Source organism: Dicentrarchus labrax, unplaced genomic scaffold (genome assembly GCF_905237075.1).
Source record: "Dicentrarchus labrax unplaced genomic scaffold, dlabrax2021, whole genome shotgun sequence".
In the NCBI taxonomy this organism is placed as follows: domain Eukaryota; kingdom Metazoa; phylum Chordata; class Actinopteri; family Moronidae; genus Dicentrarchus; species Dicentrarchus labrax.
The window spans coordinates 1,604,436-1,626,907 of record NW_026136718.1 but is presented as its reverse complement, the minus strand read 5'-3'; the positions used below and the strand labels follow the sequence as shown (position 1 = coordinate 1,626,907).

Sequence of the window (22,472 nt, the reverse complement as noted above, 5' to 3'; positions counted from 1 at the left end):
CATCATCAGTTATCTACTTTGCTAAGTCCATCTGGAAACTGTCCTCTGTCTCGGAGGTTGTGTTCACTGGGAGGTTGCGAACGCTGACGGTAGCTACATTAGCAGGTAGCGGAGTCGAGGGAGAATTTTAAAGGGTTAAAAAGACATTTTTCATTTCACCTGAACTTCCAAAGACAAAGCGCTCTCTTGTTGCTGGGAAACATAAAGGTGGAGATGTAATATAAGGTCATATTTGTTTATTCTACACTGTCACCATCACCAGCATTTTTGGCAGCCAACCTACATATTTTCTTTATCTCGGTGGCGTCGTGTTCGCAGCGTGATGAGTCTGCAGGTCTGGGCACGATTGTGTAAATCTGAATAAACTGAGAAGTGAAGTTCCACAAACAAAGACACGACAGCGCGCTGAGAGCCGTCAACCAAACAATGTGGGAGAGAAACAGGAGGGTGAGGATGTTTGTGACTGACGGATGAGTTTCCTCTCGGGGTGAGGAAGGGTGTCAGTGTGGGAGACACCAGCCGGCAATGTGTGTTCTTCAAACACAAATATCCAGGACACACGAGTGTTGGCCGACATATTTCTTATTAAAGCAGTCAGCTCAGCTTTAATTGTTTGTGTCAATGTTTATATCTATTATATGTTATATAGAAGCAGTTAATGGACAGAGTCACACTTTACTCATTTTAACCCTTTAAGATCACACCCTCAGTTATAGTGTTCCCATATTTAACAACGTCAACCATCGCGTGCTTACGTCAGCATGAACTAACAGATTTCAACCAATAATATCCTGACATTCAATCAATCTTAAACTTTTAGCCTAACTGCTAACGTAGCTGCCGTTAGTGTGCAACTGAACGGGGCTAACAACCTGAGTAAATGTACTTTCCACCGCACTTTATTCCATCCAACACATTCATACTGCGAGGAGAAATAAATACTGTGGTAAAATAATAAAACTAATAAGAAAGGCGCTTACAGGAGCTCCATAATAAATCATAAAGGTTATCTAGATACTACCATATATATATAAAGCCGACTGCACAGAAAGGAAATACCTGTTTAAAAAAGGCAGAGAGAACAACAGAACTATGTATTTCCTGTTATCTGTATTGTGCATATGGTCGTTCTTCTCTGGGAGGGAGAGCGATGGTAATCCAGAGGCCTGATGGGAGAATGTTTTCCATAAATCACAGCGACACCTTTAAATGTGCGACGGCCATTATCTTGATAAAAACAACTGTAGTGGGTTTTTTCTTCGCAGCCTCGGGGCCCTGCAGGGGCGGCCATGATGGATCAGAGAGTGTGTGTGTGTGTGTGTGTGTGTGGTGACATTCATTCATTGTGGTTGGTTCCTGTGTGACGGTGGATGTAGACGGAGGTTTTGGTTAAATGTCTGTGCCGACATTAGCTGTCTGCCGGGCTGATTGATTCTGTCGTTGCTCGTGTTTTATGTTACCTCTTCCTCTTCCTCTGTGGGAATCTCCTCCATGCATCATGAAATCTGTTGTTTTTAAGTGGCTTTTCTATTTTCAGCACACACACACACACACACACACACACACACACACACACCAGATTTTCTTTATTATGTTTAAAGAAACGGCTCAATATTTTGGCAACTCTGCAAATTAATTGTGTTTTCGCCGACAACCACAACAAGGAGAAGCTTTTGGGAATAAAATGAGCCGGATAAAGTGCGATCAGTCATCTGATTGTATTTGTTTCTCTATTTATTAGGATTGTGCAAGCGATAACGTTCGTGAGCAACCCCAGAGTCTGGATGAAGCTAGCTGACAGTACTTTTCTACATTAGCTAGTTAGTAGTTCCCCTTCCTTGGCAATGAAGCAACCTTGGTGATGGGCACATACGTTGAGATAGGCGCCTTCAGACTCTTCGGGTCTGCCACTGCGCCCTCCCGGTACTTCTGGATGGGCGGGAAGCGGGGCCACACAGCGTCTCGCCTGCTCAGCTGAGCGAGGGGAAAAACGCCGCACATCTCATCCACCAGCAGGACCGGCAGGCCCCAGCGAGCTGGTGCATCTTTTATGATGTCTGGTAGCTCCTTCACCAGTCCGTCGATCGATGGCAGGACGGTGGCCAGAGCGGGAGGGATCCCGGACTCCCCCGGGATGACACATCCACTCTCGGCGTGCTCCAGCTCTCCCGCCTGGGAGAGGGGAGGGACAGGGAACCCAGCATGGGAGAACTCAGACTCGTCCGAGTCCGAGACGTCAGGCGGGACCAGGATCTCCAGAGCCTCGTCCACGGAGGAGGTCTCTCGCAGAGGCCAGACGTCATCCCCTTCCGTCAACCCGTCGTTGCTTTTCTTCAAGAGGAAGGAGCGCGCAGTAATGGCTGGAGGATCTTGAGATCAAGGCCAAGCCGGCATGCTGAGCTCCCAGGCAGATCTCACAGCGGGTGTGGAGGTCGGATCGGGAGACGCGGCCGTCCGGGCTGGAGGGACACGGCCTGTCGCCCGCCGAGGAGGTTGCCATCTCCGCCGACATGGTTTGTAGTTTTCTTCACTTGTAAGATGATTCTCAAAGTAGTTGCAGCTTGGTGGCTGAAAGAAAAGAAAGAAAATGGGAGCTGATTGTATGTTAACACGTATATTTATATACCGTGTAGGTGCCCCCTCCCCCCGTGGGTGGGCGTGGACTATTTTTTTTCTCAGTACTGCGCAGGTGCGTGAGGGATAAACCCAATAGCGATAGCTCTTAGAGGGCTGCGCCTACACTCATAGAATCTGGAGTTACAATACGTAACTAACGTTCCACTTCCTTGGCAATCAAGCGAACGTTATCCAGCTAGAAGCACAATCAGATAATATGTCCCACTAGCTTTGCAGTAATGTTAGCTTTGACTATAGACTCTGTGTTGGACTCTGTGTTGTGGACTCTGTGTTGGACTCTGTGTTGGACTCTGTGTTGTGGACTCTGTGTTGGACTCTGTGTTGGACTCTGTGTTGTGGAGTCTGTGTTGGACTCTGTGTTGTGGACTCTGTGTTGGACTCTGTGTTGGACTCTGTGTTGTGGACTCTGTGTTGGACTCTGTGTTGTGGACTCTGTGTTGGACTCTGTGTTGTGGACTCTGTGTTGGAGACACATAGAGATCAGTCCACAGGCAGCAGAGGGACAAAGCTCCACTACAACCCGTTCACTCTCTGACTCATAAAAAGTTATTAATACATAAAAATAAAAAGCTTCCTGAACCTTTAAACACTGATACCAATACCCCACTACAAGTAACAGACTACTGTAGATGTTTAAGGGATTAGTTTAATCTATAGAAATGCGTCAGATTAGTTGAGTTATATATTGTATATCGTGTATGTTTCTGTGATTAACAATGTTAGCATCGATGCCTAAAGTGTGTGTGATGAATTAAAAGCTTTTGTCCACGCTTTCGTGCAACCAGTGCTCTGACCGTCCTTGATAAATGGAAGTCATCGCTGCTTATCTTTCCTCCGCAGCCTCCTCTCAGCCTCCAACATTTTTAAATCTGACTGGACTGAAATCCCACCGCCACAACCGGCTGTACTGCACCGGTTGAACATTTCCGCCCGTCGTTCCTCCGCCTGCGGATTATCCAGCAGCTACAATACGGTCCTGACACCAGTTAGCGGCTGTGTGCTCCGGCCCTGCTCTCAGGTGAGGTCTGTTCTCCTGGTGCGACCGTCTGAATGCTAATGAGGCTGGTGGATCATCCGTTTCCACGGCGATAAATATCCTGGATGCCGATGCTGTGTGTGAAAACCAGCTGTTTGTACACACACTAACACACCACACACACACACACACACACACACATAATAAACAGCATTTTTAGAGATATATTTCAACCGCTGTTGATTTTCTGACTCACAGCAGAACGACTGAGATTAATAAAAAGACTAAAATATGACACATGAAAACCAGATGTTTCCTTCCTTTCAGGCCCACAATGCCAAAACCTTCAATAAAACAGGTAAAATAACTGGTTCCAGGTTTTATTGAGAGAGTATTTGCTGCTTTTCTCTTTTTCATGTCGCTGAAAATGTAAAATCTTTGTTTTTTGGACACAACAAAACATTTGTAGACGTTGTTTTGGACTCTCAGAACTACTAAGTAATTTAAGTGCTGTAAAATTAAACGTGTTTACAAGTGAAGGACATGCTAGCTGGGCCGTCACCCACTGGTTTGAAGCCCCAAACCCCAGGCACAGCTTCACGACATCACGTATCCAAATCCCACCGAGACGTCTTCAGAGCTCGTTTCTGGCCCGATGTTGGGGACATAAAATCCTGATCTGATCCTGGAGGTCGGTTCTCCTCAGAGGCTGCTGGCAGTTATTTTTCTGTCTCTCTCTCTCTCAGCTTGTGGTGATGAAAGCTGCGCGGTTGCCCTCTTGCTGATGAGTATAATGGCCGACACTCGAGCAGCTGCTCTTTATTGCAGAGATCACAGAGAGAGAAGAAAGATACGACTGCAGATCCACCTGAGTCATCATCTCACGGGTTACTGCTCAGGAACGGGATCCATCACAACATCAGGCAGCAGTGATTTATCACAATCGCTCGCTCTGTAACAACTTTATGGACAGTTTTAAGACGTGTTGTTGCTGTTTTGATTAACTTTATATCCCACAGAGAGTGGGTGTGATTATGATTAGGGGTGTAAAGATTAACCATACGAGTCAGTAATATTCTGGCAGCAGGAGACCAAAAAATACAGTAAAACAACAGAAAGTAACTCATACGGTAATGTTCTGTGATTAAAATACAGTTTTTAGCTTTAATTTGATAAAAAATCTTTTTTAATTTTTTGTCTTTTTAATGTTTAATTAAGGATATTTACACTGTAAAAACAATTAAATGAGTTAAATGAAGCAGAGTGTTGTTATTATTTGTTTTTTTCTTATTTTAATCAGAATTTTAAGTTACAGAACTGTAATAAAAGTCATTATCTGTGAAATTACAGGAATTATTGCTGTTTTCACTGATAAAAAAAACATAATTATACAAGATATGTCAATTAACAAACAAATCCATGTGAAATTACACAACAAATGCTTTTTTCCCCTGTTGTCACTAATTTTACACAATTTTATAAATGTATTAACAGTATTAAACTTGAATTTAACAGTTGAATCTATTAAATAACTGTTTTATGTGGAAAAAAATAAACAATTATTTAAATAAGCAGTAGTTTTATGATTATTCCACAGGTTATTTTTGTAATTTTTTATATTTCCATGTAAAATCTGTCAAATAAACGGAAAAACCCGTAAACTTACAGATCTTTTTTACAGTGATGGTCAATGGATAAAAGGTTGAAGGTCAACGTCAGGGTCACGAGCCAACGTTTACAGTGCACCATCACATCTAAAATCTAAAGTTTGTAAGACGTAAACACATCGGAGGTTAAACCCCAAAAGCTGGATCACAACCGGGTCCTTGGCGTGCTGACAACCCAACCTTCACGCTGTGAGGGGACGCCGACCCTCCACGCTGATACCAACGCTGCAGAGATACGTGTATTAATTGCCACCGGGAGAGCAAGTTCATCCACACCGAGCTACTGCGTCCAGAATGTCATCAAGACCTTGAGATTACAACAGAAAATCAATTAGGGGCTGTAATGCGGTGCGGCAGAGCCAGGGAGCCATCGCCGCCGCCGCCACTCACGTCTCTAAATTGGCTGCTGGAGCCGAGGGGCCGGCTGCTCGGCTCTTGAGCTGATTGTCCCTGGCAGAGGTCAGAAGAGCTCTCCAAACATTTTACACCAAACAACAAGACGGCTGATTACGACCGAGCACTCAGTGATTTTAGATGGAGTTTTATTAACTTACAGCCGCAGACGTACATTTTTATTAATTACTGTGGTGAAATCAACATGGGGAGATCGGGTATAGGACGGCGTGATTCATCAAAATATTATCGAAATATGGCGATAAGTGTAATATGGAAATCACAAGAAGCTGTAAAATGTGATCAACAGCATTAAAATGTCGTGAATCATATCGCAATATGATGTTTTTACCATATCGTGCAACTCCCATCACACACCGATCCGACAGTATTTCTTAATTAGTCTCTAAACATTTCTTTAAACTCAGATGTGTGTAAAAACTTTTTATTATTTACTATTATTCAATTTGTGCTGATTTTAATCTTCTCACTGCATCCTGATTTTGATTCATCAAAAACCTTTTATACGTATATTTCTTTCAATAGGAGCTAGTCTTTTTAATTTGTGTCTCCACTGAAACTGAAATTAAATTAAATTTAAGTCAGATTAAGTTTGTGTTGGCACTATAATAACTCCATAGAACAGTGTTCCTTTTGTTTATATTGGGTCTGTTGCTGGTTTTTGTTTATTATTTATCAGTCTACTGTGTGAAATGTATATAAGACACATAAGAAAAGCTTATTTACTAATTGATGAAATGTATGAATGTACAGCACAGATTAAAATGTGCAGTAGATGCAGTATTGTCGGGGTTTCAGGGTGTGCAGTTCAGCAGGAGCATACAGATGTGGACTCTCCGTTCGTGCTCTGGATGGAAACTGATAAAGCCTCATTCAGCCGTCCAAACGTGGCGGTGTGCTGATAATCGCAGCGTTCAGACGGCCTCAGGCTCAGTGGGAGCTACTGGAAGAAGTGTCACAACAACAAGGACCGTCTGCTGCAACGTTGACATCTGCTGGCTGCCGGGCTGCAGCACAGGACAATGTGACAGCCTTCAGACCTGGACCCTGCTGGATTTCAGTAGAACCCCAAAACACAACACAGAGGAAAGGAAACTGTTACAGGAAATACACGCTCTGTTATATCTGCTAGGAAACGCTGTAGTGAAAGTACACACAGTAACTGAGGGTAAGATTTATGGCTTACATGTGGTGTAAATAGTCTATTACTGATCATTCTAATAAGCCCCACTGGTTCATGTATTTACTGATTCAGTTTGACGTGTGAGAATAAATAAATTTGTATTATTATATTTTATTATTGTATCACAAACATAATGCAGGTTAAATCTGAAGTATATCCATGTGTCTTTGTCCTGTTCTCAGTGTTAATGGATGATGAATCTACAGTTGGACATCCAGAAGGATGAATGGTTGGGTGGACTGATGGTTCTGTCTTTGGATAGATGGATGTACAGATTATTTTACTATTAGATGAATGAATGAATGGATAGATGGTGCTTTAGCTGTATGGATGGACAGACAGGTTGAAGGTTCTTTGGATGGATGGATGTAGGTTTCTTTGGCTGATTGATTGATACCTTTTGACAGATTCATGAATAAAAGTGTTTGGATGGACGGAGACAGTCTCAGAACCTATTTGCTATTTTCTGATAGCGATTTATCCGGGGGAAAACAGGGAAAAAAATGTTTTGCCTTGCATTACTCGTGCAAGTTTACTCGCTTATACACTTATTTTTGCTCAAAGCTGAATATTTTTAACTCAGACAAATACTCAAATGGGGCAAATGCATGAAATTTGTCCAAATCAAGTGCGAAATTTGCATCTATTAGCGTCTTTGCACTGATGGTGAAACTAAAGTCAACCCACCATAAAACCATAATAAGTGGATGGATTGAAAACATGTTTTTTATGTTCTTGTTTTATCCGTATTTCATATATCTTGATTTTGAACGTTTTGTCTTGTTGCTCAGGTTGGATGGATATTTGAAAGGATGGTTCTGAGATTGCATGGATGAATGAACGGATGGATGAATAAATGGATGGATATTTGAATGGACAGATGGTTCTATGGTTGTATGGATCAATGGATAGATGGGTGGTTTGATGGTCGGATGGATTGATGGATGGATCGTTGGATGGTTGCCTTTCTCTCTTCCCGTTCATGACTCCGGTGAGAACATGGTCGATGACGTGAGACAGAGCGAACGTCTCCATCCTTCCGTCTGAACGACGCCTGCAGCGTCTCAAAGCGATTCTCTCCATCAGATCCAGTTTTGTGTTCCCTCGCAACCCCCCCACCAGCTTCCCCCTCGCCCCTCCACTCTGTCTCTATTTATAGAGCCTGGTTCATTGTAATGAACAGGATTCCCAGCTCTCTCTCTCACTGTCTGCCCTCCCCAACAGCTCAAACACACAAAAGATAAATGGGGAAAAAAAGTGGGAATTATAGGAATATATTAAAGAACAAGTCTTTCACTACAGCAAAATATACAGCGATGTGTTTGGATTTAGATGCAATGACAGAACCCACTGTTACACATCTTTGTGTAAGTGGTTGACATTGGACTCAAGGTTATTGTAGTCCTATCATGTGCGTGGACTACAAACATGTAGGTTGACAGAAGCAATATTTAAGGGAAAACACCCAACAATTGGCTGTTAATCTCAGAGAACCAGCAGCTCAGACCAAAACAATGAGACAGAAACAGAAAAAAACTCATTAAAAGCGTCTCTGTTAGTGTTTCCAACAATCACCAACTCTGGTTTGGTGGAAATAAATCCTTAATTCGCCGACGTAGATGATAAAAACAGCAGTTTCAGTCGGAGCAGATCGGCTATGGAAACAAACCACAGAGAGGCTGCGATACAACACAGGCAGAGGGAGGATACTTACATATTGTGAGATGTAAATATCTTTCTGCCTCCTTTTCTTTATTTTGAACAACACAAACAAAGTCTGCATCGCCTCAAACAGAAAATGTGTTTTTTAACAACTTTTGGGTGAAACAACCTTTTTTAGAAAAAAAATCGCCCTCATATCCAATTTTAGATGTTAAAGTAAGAGATTATATGTTATTTGTTCACTGTGACATTTATTGAATACAATGAAATAAATGTTTAAGTTGAATAAATTCACAGATTAGTATTTGTACGTAGATGTGAGGTCTATCCCGGAGCTCCTCTGACAGTCAGTTTATTTTGTAAATCTCCCATTTTGCTCCGACTATATTTAGATTAGAGGGGTATTTATAATCCATCTTCCCGTTATATTCCCAGTCATACAGCATGTGGAGGTGTCAAGTATCTGCTGCCAGTGATTAAGCTCATCAGTATTCTCTTCCATATTTGGGTCACATACTCCCCATGTACTCTCTTAATTTGCATAATCACAGAAAACCATATCAAAACCCGCCTTTTTAGTACTTTTTCCTCCACTGCTGCAACATAGTGTTTGTGTGTGTTTGAAGCTGTGTTTTCATTCATAGACTGAAAACATTTGTGTTTATTATCGTGAGTACATAAAGGGAGCCATATAGGAGGGAACTGTGGTTGCTGTCATGGGCTGATAAACACTGAATGTGGACTAATCTGTAATTCACTATAGACCACAACATGTTAAAACAATGCACTGAGCTATAAATACAGGCGAACTCTGCTATAATACAAATAATCAGGCTTAAATTTACAGCAGAGTGCTGTTTTTATTTGATTTTACTTATTTTAATCTGAATGTTTAAAGTTATAGAACTGTAATAAAAGTCATTATCTGTGAAATTACAGTAATTATTGCTGTTTACACTGATAACAACTGTATTTTGACAGTTTACCAATGCTTATACACTGATAAACAACGTTTATTTTATTTTAAATTTTATTTAACATTTTTGCTGTGAAAACTAACATAATTACAAGATATCTGTCAGTTAACAAACAAATCCATGTAAAAACAAAAATTACATAATTTTAGAAATGTACTGATGGTATAAAACTTGAATTTGACATTTGGATATATTAAAAAAAACTGTAAATATCTGCGAAAAAATTACAGACTTACAAATATATTTTAATCTTTTTATGTGAATAAAGGAAAGTTTCTTTTAAATTGTATATTTTAAAATTGTAATTTGCTTTTATTGTAATTTCATTAATATTTCCATGTATTTCAAATATAATAAAAAATATGTAAAATAAACTTTTTTAGTGTAAATTATTATTGTTATTATAAGACAACACAGTAAAGTAAATGCTGATTTTTTTAAAAGCACACTAGCAGCTAAATGTTGCTCTCCAACACTTTAAATCTGAAATGTATTCAGATGACCCATTGAACCAGCAGTGTCTGCCTGAGTGATGCTGCCGACACATTAAAGGGAAACAACAGTGGGGCCAGTGTCGTTCCCTGAGGAACTCCGATCTCTGAAGATAACATTAAGAAGAATCTAAATCTATGAGAACTGCTTGTTATCTTAAGATCTGAAGTTGTGAGGACACGACAACAGTGTGATATCTCGAGATAATAAAATAATAATCAATGTTACGATAACGGACCCGAAGGAAGCTGCCAAAGTTTTAGAAACCCAGTTACATCCTGATCAGCTTTGAAGCTTAATTGCTTTTTAATTGCCTCTTTTATTAACAATGAAAATCCCTCTGACATTATATTGTTTGACTTTGCTCTGATTTCAGTGTCATTCACGTCTTTATTCGGGTCCCTTCTGTCTCATGTAACTCCCTCTTTGTTCTGTCGGCTCTGTACCGTCGACGGCTTCGGGGCCAAAAAGACAAAGACTCTTTCTCCGAAATTCCTCCCCACAGAGTTTAGTGCCAGCTTTGCATATAAATTTGTTTGCTAGTAAATCTTCCCTCCAGGACGTCTTTCCCGCCTCAGCGGGAGCCGTCACACAGCGAGACACAGGAGACTCTCCGGAGTTTGACAGAGTTAGTATTAAAATTTAAATCCAATGTCCTTCAAAACACCTTTCTGATTTATATTATTTATCACTGTGGATTTACTTTATTTAATTTAAAGACATATATTTATATTATAAAGTCAGTCAAAAGCCAGATTTATACTTAATAACTCCTTGTTAGTCCAACTTGGTGTTTAAAGACAAACATTATTAATAAAGTGAATAAAACACAGTTGAGAGAGAGTGAAGGATTCTTTATCTCTTTTAAAATCATCACATTTAAAAACACCTGAGGTTTATTTAGTTTGAGCCACTGATTTCTAACATAATAACATATTTAATTTAATATCTATAAGCAGCTGTTTGGGTGTCAGAGTCAGATATCAGCCGTCAATCAGCTGCAGTGGTCGAACTCCGGCCAGCAGATGTCAGGATTTCACAACTTTACTTAGAGCTTCTGACAGGAAACTCTTTTTAATCTTTTTATTTTGTCTCTTCGTGAGTTTCCATCTGAAGATAAATCCGATTATGTTTATTTTCTGCCTCGAGCAAAAGCCGATCTGACACACAACTTAAAAGAACCAGAAACTGAACCTTTGATTTTCTTTCTGGGGTTTTCCATCCTGATCCTGTCTGACTGTAAAATATAAAACACTGCGGGCTGATGGCGTCCTACAGGATCAATATCTATTATTAGTTGTGGACTAAAGAAAAATGTATATATATATTATTCATTCTAAGTAACATTTAATTTCCATCATGCCTCATCTATTTTAGTCTTGTAACTATTATTTTATGATATATTAGCAATTAATTTAGTATCATTTTAATGGTTACTTTTGCAATTATTGTTATTATTCTTAGTGTTATTTTTGTTTGTATTATTCTACTTCACTTGTATATGATTTTAAATGTCTTTTTATTTATTATTTTATTTCACCTCCTGAAATGTTTTTAATCCTGGTGTAAGTCACTTAAATAAAGTGTATTATTATTATTATTATTATTATTATAAAATGTAGTATTATTTGAGCAAAAAAATAACGTTTTCAACACAGTAAACAGACAATAATGCTCAGAAATGTTTTTAATACCATCAACATCAGGCATTTTGGTTTTAAAATACTAAAACCATTATTTATATTATGATTTTGATGTTAAATATTAATTCTGTGACCAATTAAAAATCACATCTGAAAATAAACAGGATCCCAGAAGCCTCCGTGTAATAAAAAAAAATTAACCTTTTTCCACCTTAAATCCAGGAAGCTGCAGACTGACTCATATTGAGGATTTTCAGCTTCACAGAGCTGCAGCTTAACCCGAGTTCACTGCAGGTGAGACGCAGTCAGAATAATAAAACCACCACAACAAAACTCGTTCCAGGAAACCGAAGAGGAAAAAGATTTATTCAGAAAACCAGAGAGCTTCAGACAGAGCGGGAAAGGATTCACATCTGAGAACAGGTCGTCTGCTTCATCCTCAGCAGTGGAAGAATAATTCACACTGAGTTAAAGTACTAATATTATATATATACTCTAATATAGTGCATTCGGAGCATTACTTAAAGTAAGTATATGTTGTGTTGATTCTGGCGGCCCCTGTGGACAAAAGCGGTACTGCATGTAAAGTAAAAGTACTCATAGTACAGTAAAATGTTCCCTGTCAGTGTTTTACTATTATATTTACTAGTTTTACTATAATATATTTTATATTTATTTAGATGTTTATGGTGAAGCTCTTTTTTTATTATTCTTATTTTTTCCAAACCAGTTACGGAAGCGTATTGCATTCACTTGAAAAAAAAAAAAAAAACTCTGTTTTTCTGAGTAATTTTTTTTCGGAGTAATTTCTTTTTTCTGAATTATTGAGATACTTCGAACTCCTGGTTTTATTGAAAACAGGAAAAAAACTGTCAGAAAAACAGAAAGAAATATTTTAAAAAAACAAACAAAAAAATAAATCACTCAGAAAAAGTTTTTTTTTTTAATTGAATGCAATATGCTTCCGTACAGTTTATATTACAAAACATAACAAAAGAAAAAACATTTTGGGAGGGATGAAGTGTGCATACAATGAAAAGCATGTCTGTGGGAGACCTTGAGAGGAAATAGTATTAAAAAATAATAATGTTTTTATATTATTTATATATGTTTGGTGGCTTAATCTGTACAAAATATATCATAGCTGTAATTTAGTTGATATTTTTTATGACTTTTATGACTTTTCTTATGAATTTTTTGAATATATGTTGTTGTTTTTTTTGTTTTCACAAGTAGCTTAAAGGGAACTACAGCCTGAATTTGAAAATACTTTCTTACTAGACTTTAAGGAGAGCCAGAAAAAAAGAATAACAAACAATCACATATATAAATATTTGATAACATAAGGCATATTAAGATGTGACTTTATTGATCCCCCTGAGTAAAGAAAGAGAATAAAACACAATAAAATATAAATAAATATAATAAAATACAATAAAATCTAATAAATAAAAAAGAATATAACATAATACAATAGAATATATAAAAAAAAATTAAATGAAAAGTAAATAAATGAATAAATTAAAACAAAAATTAAAGTCTAATTTTGTCACTCGGAGCCTCTGTACAAAAGTTTGCAGAGCGCATGCGCAGTGCGACCGCCTGCCTCCCAGCCGACGGCTGTTTGAGGAAGTTCGGACCGACTTCTACCTGTTCGGTTCGGCGGGTTCACCGACGTTAGCTGCTACAGGTGAGTGTTGGACCGCTTCACGCTGCTCCTCACGACCTCACTGGACCGGACGGAACCCCGTACGAAGCGCGGGGAGACGAAACGATGACATTTAACCGTGTGATCGACTGATAATCGATGGTTTTACGGATCAATCAATCAGCTCAGGTGTTGCTAATATGCTAATTATAGCTCTTTACCTGTTAGCTGACTTCTCTTGTTACCTGCTGTGTAACTCTGTGACTGTATGGAGGCTTTAAAAGGCTTATTTCTGCCTTAATTAACTGCTGTTGTCTCTATATTAATGATGATTATATTTAATAAGGTCGTTAATTAGTTTTAAAATCAGTTGTAGCCGCTGAAGTATAAATACCACAGTGTGTAAATACTATAAATAATAAATAATATTAGCAGCAGAATATACTTAAAGTTAAAGCACTCATCGATAATTGGGACTAAACCTTAATTCATTTAAATGAATCTAAATTATTGTGTTTAATTCGACACCAAACTGCAGCAGCCAGACTTTATTCTAATATTTAATAAGGTTGTTAATTATCTTTAAAATATCACAAACTGAAGCGACTGAAGTAAAAGTAGAAATACTCAGTTACAAGTTAAAACTCACTGTGGAGCATTTTCACAAAAACCTTATTTTGGTTTATTTTTTACTCTTAAATTATTATTATTATAATTTTAACATTTTTCTTTTAGTTGAAAATAAATTGGTTTATAATTTCTACAATAATTGTGAATCATACCTGTTATAATATAAAACATTAATATATATTTAATGATTTTTTTATTTAATTAACTGTATAATCAAAGAGTTTAATATCTTTTTATTCAAGTAAATAAATATGATTATAAAGTTGCCCACTTTAATTTTCTGTAAATAATGTAACAACATATAATTTATAACACAAAGATATTAATATAATTATAAACTATTTATTCACATAAACCTCTTTAATAAATGATTATGAACATTAATTTAATTAATATAATTATAATGTGTTTGTTCTCTGCTGTAAGTTATTGTTATTATTATTAGTTATTTATTTAGCTTCTGAATTTCACCAAAGGATCAATAATGTTTTAATGTCTGTGTCTAATAATAATAATAATAATAATAATAATAATAATAATAAATCATTGTTCACTTGTGGAGTGTATATAAAAATATGTATATAAGTATAAAGTCCAGTAAATGTCACAAACACTGCGACTCTCTGGAGGTTTTATTGATTATTGATCATTGTTTTTCTTTCAGTCCGTCAGAAATGAGCTCGACATCAGATCTGGAGCAGTTGGCAGAAATAGGTGAGTTTATAAGAATCTTCCTGTCAGTAAAATGTGAGACAGATAATCAGAGAGATAATCTTCTTCCTCCCTCAGACTGTAAATAAAACCGTCCGTTGTCTCCCTGACGTCCCCCGGATGCGTCTGAGGAGACGTTGTGAAGTTCTGGTCGACTCCCAGATGATCCAGAAATGGTCAAAGAGGTGGAACTGAATGTGGAACTGAATGTGGCCCTTAATTAACATAACTTTAAGTTTTAATATCATTTAAAAGGGATGAGTTGTATAAAAGTTCACCTGCTGTACAAAAGGCCAAAACCACCCACAGCCCACCTGCACCTGTTAGATCCTTCCCCTTTAAGACAGGTGTGACTGTGCACCTGCACACTGTGTGTCTGACTGAAGGAACAAACTGCCCCTCTGATAACACTGAAGACGATAACAAAGGAATCCACAACGTTTATTTTAAGGTCAGAACAGGGCAATGTCAAACTGACTGTGTGGGTAGTTAGTTTTAGAGAGGGCAGTACAGCCTCACTGCGGGGGGGCTTCCTTTTTTACTTTAAAGGGCTCTGCGGTACTTCCTGCTGTGCACAGATGTGAGCTGGGAGCGGTTGTTGCCCAATAACTCCTCATGTCTTCATATTATTACCTTCCACTCAGAGACAGTGTGAGCTGGGTCCAGGGTTTATTTAGTATTTAGGAACAAGTTGGAGAAGCTCTACACTGAAACCTAAAAACTGAGCAGCTAAAACCTTCTAATATGTTTCTGATGGTCCAAGCTCTCTGAAACTTTACAACCTTCATTATTAAGCCTCCGTTATTGGACCTGATGAAGTGTAAACGAGTGTTTTAAAAAGGGACTTTCTGACTCTGATTCACTGAGTGAAGTCACAGCAGAGTTTGAGGCTCTCTGAAGCTTTTGTCAGGTCACTGCGAGCGGATCATTTCCTGTCTGTTATCAGACCGACTCTGTTTATAGAAAACTTCCCTCAGTGCTGCAGAATAAACATCCACCCGCTCCGCCCGCTCTCTGATAATCTGTATTTTAGGAAGAGTAAAACGGAGCAGATAAGGAAATGTTGGGTGTGTAGAGCGGGAACTTCTGATCCAGCTGATGTTATGAGTCTGTTTTACTCTGAGCTTTCCTGTATAAACTGTAAATATCAAAAACTTCTTTCATTAAACTTATTAAAACTTCCCTTTTAATTCTGACAGAACTTCAGCGGGAGGAAGAGGAGGATGAGGAGGTCACTGACGGTCCGTCGGTTCCTCCCAGCAGCACCTTCAGTCCCGTTCCTTCTCACCCGTATTACGACGTCGCTCGACACGGCATCATCCAGGTCTGCGGTCAGTAGCCCCGAAAACCTTTTTACTCTTAAATAAATAAACGTTCAGCCTCTTTTAGCTCCTCGTTTTGGTTTTTGGGTTCGTACTCTGCGATCAGACGAGCTCTGATACGAACTGCTTCCTCTCACAGAGCTAAAAGACGGTTCAGTCCCCAGACTGGAAACCAAAAATGAGAATGTGGAAGCAGGAAGCCGTTGGCTGAGATATTAAACACAACTATTTAAAATAAAGCTCTCAGATGTTGTTCTGCTGCCCCCAAGTGGCCAAAAACGATATGAATGCTGCTTTAAACCAATTTCTCTACGGTTTGTTACAAAAACATCAAATAACGGCTACAAATGACATAATGCTGCTCCACCAGTGCTCTGTCTGTCTGTCTGTGTCTCTCTCTGTCTGTCTGTCTGTCTGTCTCTCTGTCTGTCTGTCTCTCTCTGTCTCTCTCTGTCTGTCTGTCTGTCTGTCTGTCTGTCTCTCTCTCTCTGTCTGTCTGTCTCTCTCTCTGTCTGTCTGTCTGTCTCTCTCTCTGTCTGTCTGTCTCTCTTTCTGTCTGTCTGTCTCTCTCTCTGTCTGTCTGTCTTCTCTGTCCCTCTCTCTCTCTGTCTGTCTGTCTGTCTGTCTGTCTGTCTCTGTCTGTCCCTCTCTGTCTCTGTCTGTCCCTCTGTCTGTCTGTCTGTCTGTCTGTCTGTCTGTCTGTCTCTCTCTGTCTGTCTGTCTGTCTGTCTGTCTGTCTGTCTCTCTCTCTCTGTCTGTCTGTCTCTCTCTCTGTCTGTCTGTCTGTCTCTGTCTGTCCCTCTCTCTCTCTGTCTGTCTGTCTCTCTCTGTCTGTCTGTCTCTCTTTCTGTCTGTCCCTCTCTCTCTCTGTCTGTCTGTCTCTGTCCCTCTCTCTCTCTGTCTGTCTGTCTGTCTGTCTCTGTCTGTCCCTCTCTGTCTCTGTCTGTCCCTCTGTCTGTCTGTCCCTCTCTCTGTCTGTCTGTCTCTCTGTCTGTCTCTCTCTCTGTCTGTCTGTCCTCAGGGTTAAGACGTGTAAATCTTTCCTCCAGGTGACGACAACTACGGCAGGAAGTTGATCGTGTTCAGCAGCTGCTGTTTGCCTCCGTCTCACGAGCTGAACCACCGCCGGCTGCTGGAGTACGTTCACAGTAACTCCTCCTCCTCCTCCTCCTCCTCCTCTTCCTCCTCCTCCTCCTCCGTACGGCGGCAACCTGTCAGCGGCTGACCTCACGTTCCCGTTACTCTTCCTCTGCAGGTATCTGAAGTTCACGTTGGACCAGTACGTGGAGATGGACTACATCCTGGTTTACTTCCATCACGGCCTGAGGAGCAGCAACAAACCGTCTCTGAAATGGTTGCGAGAAGCTTACGGCGAGTTCGACAGGAAGTACGTCACCCGACTCTTCTTCTGTGGTCGTAATTAGAGCGGCACGATGAGGACGTTTGTTCAGCCGATAACTGATAATTACACGTGTTTGTATTTTACGATCACTCGATGGTCAGAAACCCCGAGGTTGTTTATGTAAGATGGATAATTTAATGTATAAATAACTCAAATCTGACATCACACAACAACAACAACAACAACAGTTCTGACTCTTTAGATGTTCATTAATTCATTAAAAAACTTTAAAAAACTACAGAATATAAAGGATATTTTCCATAAGAATTCCAAATACATTATTATTAATATTAAATTATTCATAATATACATTTCTCATTTCTATGCTGATAATTATTGAGCCTCCCTGCTTGTAATTTTCACTTTTAACAAAACGATTTACAAAAGGTGAATAAATCCAATTAGTATTTATTAAAAAGTTAAATTTGGCTGCTCAACGATAAAGAAGATGCTGTCAGTTTGGTAAAAAAACAACTTCAGTTACTTTAAAAACATTAAAACAAGGAGACTCTGCTCTCCGAGTTCCTGTCACATACCGGATGTAACAATGTGGGAAGTTGACAGTAAACGAGGCCAAAGTGTCAAATAATGATAATAAATAATGAAGTAATCCCTGTGAGCTCTCTAGCTCCCCCTGCTGGTTCTGTAAAATCTACACCGTTGATGTCCTGATTCAAACATTATAAATATTGTGTGATGAAGTAACGAGCTGTTCTCTGATTGGAGGAATCAGACTGAGCAGATATAAACTGTGTTACAGGTACAAGAAGAACCTGAAGACTCTGTACGTCGTTCATCCCACAAACTTCATCCGAATCGTCTGGAACATCTTCAAACCTCTGATCAGGTAACGACGCGTCCGACCCCCCCTGGAGGTCGAGCAGTCTTCAGTCGCTCCGACGCTGTCTTTGTTTCTCCTCAGTCACAAGTTCGGGAAGAAGCTGACGTACGTGAACTACCTGGCCGAGCTCCGAGAGCACCTGAACTACGAGCAGCTCATCATCCCCCCCGACGTCCTCAGGTACACAAAGTCTAAAACGAGTGGCTTTACTTTCCCTCTGACCTTTGACCTCTGACCTCTGCGTCCTTTCACCTCAACGACAGACACGATGAAAAGTTACGAGCTGCTCAGAAAGGCGGACCCCCTCCCTCAGCGAGGACCCCCCCACCTCGGCCCCCTCTGCCCACGCAGCAGTTTGGAGTCAGCCTGCAGTAGTGAGTCTGCTCTCTACCAATAATGGATTCTAATGAACTGATCACTGATATATTGATACAGCTGTGATCGATCAGTGTTTGTTTTCCAGCATCAGAGAGAAGAACAGGGAGGCTTTAATCCCTCCGGTGCTCTCTCAGACGGTGAACTACCTGAAGGAGAAAGGTTATTATATTATATTATATTATATTATATTATATTATATTATTTTATAGTATTTTATATTATATTATTTTATATTATTTTATACTATTTTATATTATATAATATTATTTTATAGTATTTTATATTATATAATATTATTTTATAGTATTTTATATTATATAATATTATTTTATATTATATTATTTTATATTATATTATATTCAGCTGATGTCAGATAATGATGATATGTCTGTGTCTGTCTGTCTGTCTGTCTGTCTGTCTGTCTGTCTCAGGTCTGAGGACCGAGGGGATCTTCAGACGATCGGCTCGAGTTCAGCTCATCAAGGACGTTCAGAAGCTGTATAACCTCGGTGAGTGGGGTCTCCCTCTCTCAACATCAGGGGTCTGTTTCATTCAGTGTCTCTGAGACTCACACAGGAATCAATCAATCAATCAATCAATCAATCAATCAATCAGACGGTATTTGTAGAGCACCTTCATTCAGTTTAAATGCTCCACAGTCGATAACGAGACAATGAAACAGAGTTTACAGGTAACTAATGTTTAATTAAAGCTTCACTAGAAACCAGATAAAGTGTCAATAAAGGTTATTTGAATGATCGAACTCTTCCAGGGAAACCTGTGAACTTTGACGAGTACGGCGACGTCCACGTTCCCGCCGTGATCCTGAAGACGTTCCTCAGAGAACTTCCTGAACCGCTGCTCACCTTCAGGGTCTACAGCCAGGTCCAGGAGCTCCTCGGTGAGTACGGGAGGAGGAGGAGGAGGGAGAGGAGGGAGGAGGAGGAGGAGGAGGGGAGGAGGGAGGAGGAGGAGGAGGAGGGAGGAGGAGGAGGGAGAGGAAGATTAATGATGATGTTGTTGTTGTCCTTCAGCTGTGGAGAGCAGTCTGAGGGTCTCCAGGTGTAAACAGATAGTTGAAAGTCTTCCTGAACATAATTTCATTGTGACGAAGTTCCTGCTGTGTTTCCTCCACATGGTGAGTCCCTCCATTATTTATATTTATATATATTTATTTGTATTTGTTTCTTTATTTATATGTATATTTATTTATGTTTATTTATATGGATTTATATTTATTTATAATAACTTCTATACCTTCAGTCCGATGTCTGTAAAACCGCGTTCATGTTCAGAGTCTCAGAGAAAACGAGCTGAAAATGAACCAGTTAGTTTAGAAGCAGCAGTTAGAGTCTCTAATAAAGCAGTGAGAGTTCAGAGGTAAATAACTGGGCTGTTTATTTATATATATATATATATATATAATAGTTTATATAAAACAATCAGAACAGATTAAAGCTGCACTGTTTGTTTGTTACAGGCTCAATAAAGTTACATCGTCACGATTTTAATAGTTTTTACAGTAAAAATGAAAATTATGACACAACTTATCTTTCTATTGATCATTAATCTGTCAAAATAATCCCAGTTAATATTTTACCAAATCATGAAGCTAAATAAAGATTGAACAGCAGAGGGCGCCGTCTGCTTTAGACTTTACTGGTTCGCTGACTCGTTGTTATATTTCCGTCTCTGCTGTCTGAGGTGAATTCTTTGCTCGTTAAACGCCGTCCCTCGCCACCAGGTGTCTCAGGAGAGCATCATGAACAAGATGAGTCCATCCAATCTGGCCTGTGTGTTCGGGGTGAACCTGGTCTGGCCTCGGCACGGCTCCATCTCCCTGAGCGCCCTGACCCCCATCAACATCTTCACCGAGATCCTCATCGAACATTTCCACACCGTGTTCGGGTCCCGCTGCCCGCCGACACAGGTAACGCCCTAAACCCCTCGGACACCTGGCTCGGTCTCTGATCCTCTGAACCCAAAGACTTTAATGACTCTGATGTTCCCGCTCATCTGGACAAAGTCTCCAAAACCTGATAGAGCTCAGTGCCGCCCCCCAGAGGATGATAGAGCTCAGTGCCGCCCCCCCAGAGGATGAAACCTTTTACACTAAAAACTCTATCATGGTCAAATGTTATTTGGGTCATAAATTCACTAAAGAAGTTTTTATATGTAATAAATGGTTTATAACACATCTGACTAATAACTGTCGATCAGTTCTGATCAATCAGTCTCAAACATTCTTTATTCAGTCGTTAATCTTTTTTTTTTTCTTCTCATCGAAACTGATTACTGCTGAAAATTTCATTTATTACTCTTCAGAAGTAATAATATTACTTTGCTTATTACTCCCTGCTAACAGTAATTAGTTACACTACTGGTTATATTACTTTCTGCTCTGCATAAAATTAGTAATCGTGTCGTTTTTCTCCCCAAAATTCCGACTGACGACGAGTAAAATACAGTTTTGTCTAAAATCAAAATAATGTGAATATTTTTCTAACAAAAGTAAAGTTGTGTTTACTTTATTCATATTTATTAGTAATACCTTACTTCCTAACTGTCCATATTAAAGTAATAGTGCTAAATAAATAAATGCTATAAAAATAATAATAATAATAAAACACTTGAGTCAAACATTTTGTTCTGGTATTTTGTTTATTAATGATTCCATTTTTCGTAAGAACTTGGTACAAAAAAGTGAGACTACTCTTTAATCATTTACCAACTTCCATCGATCAACTTTTTAATGCATCATAAAGAAGAAAAAACTACATTGGCATATTTAAGACAAACACTTTCCTATACACACTATCCACTGGACAGTCCCCTTATCAATGACAAAGAAAAAACTTCTACTTCAAACAGCCAACAGACATTTTTCATTTCCATCTAAAACGTGTCGTCGTCGCCTCTTCATGGCAAAAATAATACATTGAACGTTGCAAGCTAGAAGTCAGAATGCAGAACTGGCAAACAATAGAAAACCTCCAATGTTCAGTTTTCTTTTATTTTTTTTGCTTGTTGATAAAAGAATATAAAAATGTTCTAACTTTTTTTTTTTTCTTATTTGTTCAAATGTTGTGTCGTGTATTAAAATAGATCTGTTTAAGCACTGCACAGTTTCTCCCGGAGAAGATTTCTAGAAACGGATGAAGAGGTTTTTTTGGGGGGGATGGAGGGGTTGAGTGGTGGTGGTTTGGGGTTTGGTGGGGGGGGGGGCGCTGATATGGTTTCCATCTGGAGTCTCGTCACAGTCCTGCAGCTCTCAGGTGAGGACTCGATATGCATCACATGGTACATTCTCTGTACTGATGATGATTCTTTCTTAAAGGCAAGTCGGTACAATGTTAATGCATATCTGCTGTTTGTGTGACGGAGCCTGGACGGCGCTGCGGCCGCTGCTGCTGCTGCCGGGGTCGATCTACGTTTTATTACACTAATTATTTATTTTAAAATCCATCTGCAGTTTCAGTTTAATGAAGCATATCGCTGTCGGTATCATGTTATAATGCAATAACTTATATTGTTATAACAATATATAAAGTTGTCATGTTATAAGACAAATTGTTAATATTTTGATAAGAAAAGTTTCTTGTGTCGTAATGACGTAAACATTTTATTGTTTTAAGACGATATTTTCATGTTATTACGGCACAAACTTACAAACTACAACTCATGTTGTAACAACTTAAATGATCACGTTATAACAAGTTTACTGTTATAAGTTTGTTCGCCGTAATAATGTGAAGCGTTTCATGTTGTAACATGACTTACTGTAATGTTTTACATTATAACGTGTATATAACGTTATGTTTGTTTGTCGTAAAAACTTGAAATATTGTTATAACAAGATGTTATTACGACATACAAACTTCTTGTTATG

The 22,472-nt window shown here is 39.1% G+C and overlaps 1 protein-coding gene across 2 annotated transcripts; it reads left to right on the top strand.

Annotated features, from left to right (window-relative positions):
- Positions 1-13,233: 13,233 nt before the first annotated feature.
- On the top strand, positions 13,234-20,528 carry LOC127350215 (rho GTPase-activating protein 8). 2 transcript variants are annotated; one of them, XM_051376609.1, is made up of 13 exons: positions 13,234-13,341; positions 14,594-14,643; positions 15,840-15,971; positions 17,012-17,099; positions 17,218-17,349; positions 18,125-18,211; positions 18,287-18,385; positions 18,469-18,579; positions 18,669-18,742; positions 19,015-19,092; positions 19,356-19,484; positions 19,618-19,721; positions 20,328-20,528. In XM_051376609.1, exons 2-13 carry the CDS (start codon positions 14,604-14,606, stop codon positions 20,523-20,525), a joined length of 1,272 nt encoding a protein of 423 aa, XP_051232569.1. In that variant the 5' UTR covers positions 13,234-13,341; positions 14,594-14,603; the 3' UTR covers positions 20,526-20,528. The 2 variants fall into 2 exon arrangements, with proteins under 2 accessions (XP_051232569.1, XP_051232570.1); XM_051376610.1 differs by having other exon boundaries at positions 13,268-13,488.
- The last annotated feature ends 1,944 nt before the right edge of the window (positions 20,529-22,472 follow it).

Excerpts from the sequence above, each read along its gene's own strand:
- LOC127350215 (XM_051376609.1), top strand. The coding sequence starts at position 14,604 with ATGAGCTCGACATCAGATCTGGAGCAGTTGGCAGAAATAG. Across the intron at positions 18,212-18,286 it reads ATCTTCAAACCTCTGATCAG|TCACAAGTTCGGGAAGAAGC; the intron begins GTAACGACGCGT and ends GTTTCTCCTCAG. Across the intron at positions 18,580-18,668 it reads TTTGGAGTCAGCCTGCAGTA|CATCAGAGAGAAGAACAGGG; the intron begins GTGAGTCTGCTC and ends TTTGTTTTCCAG.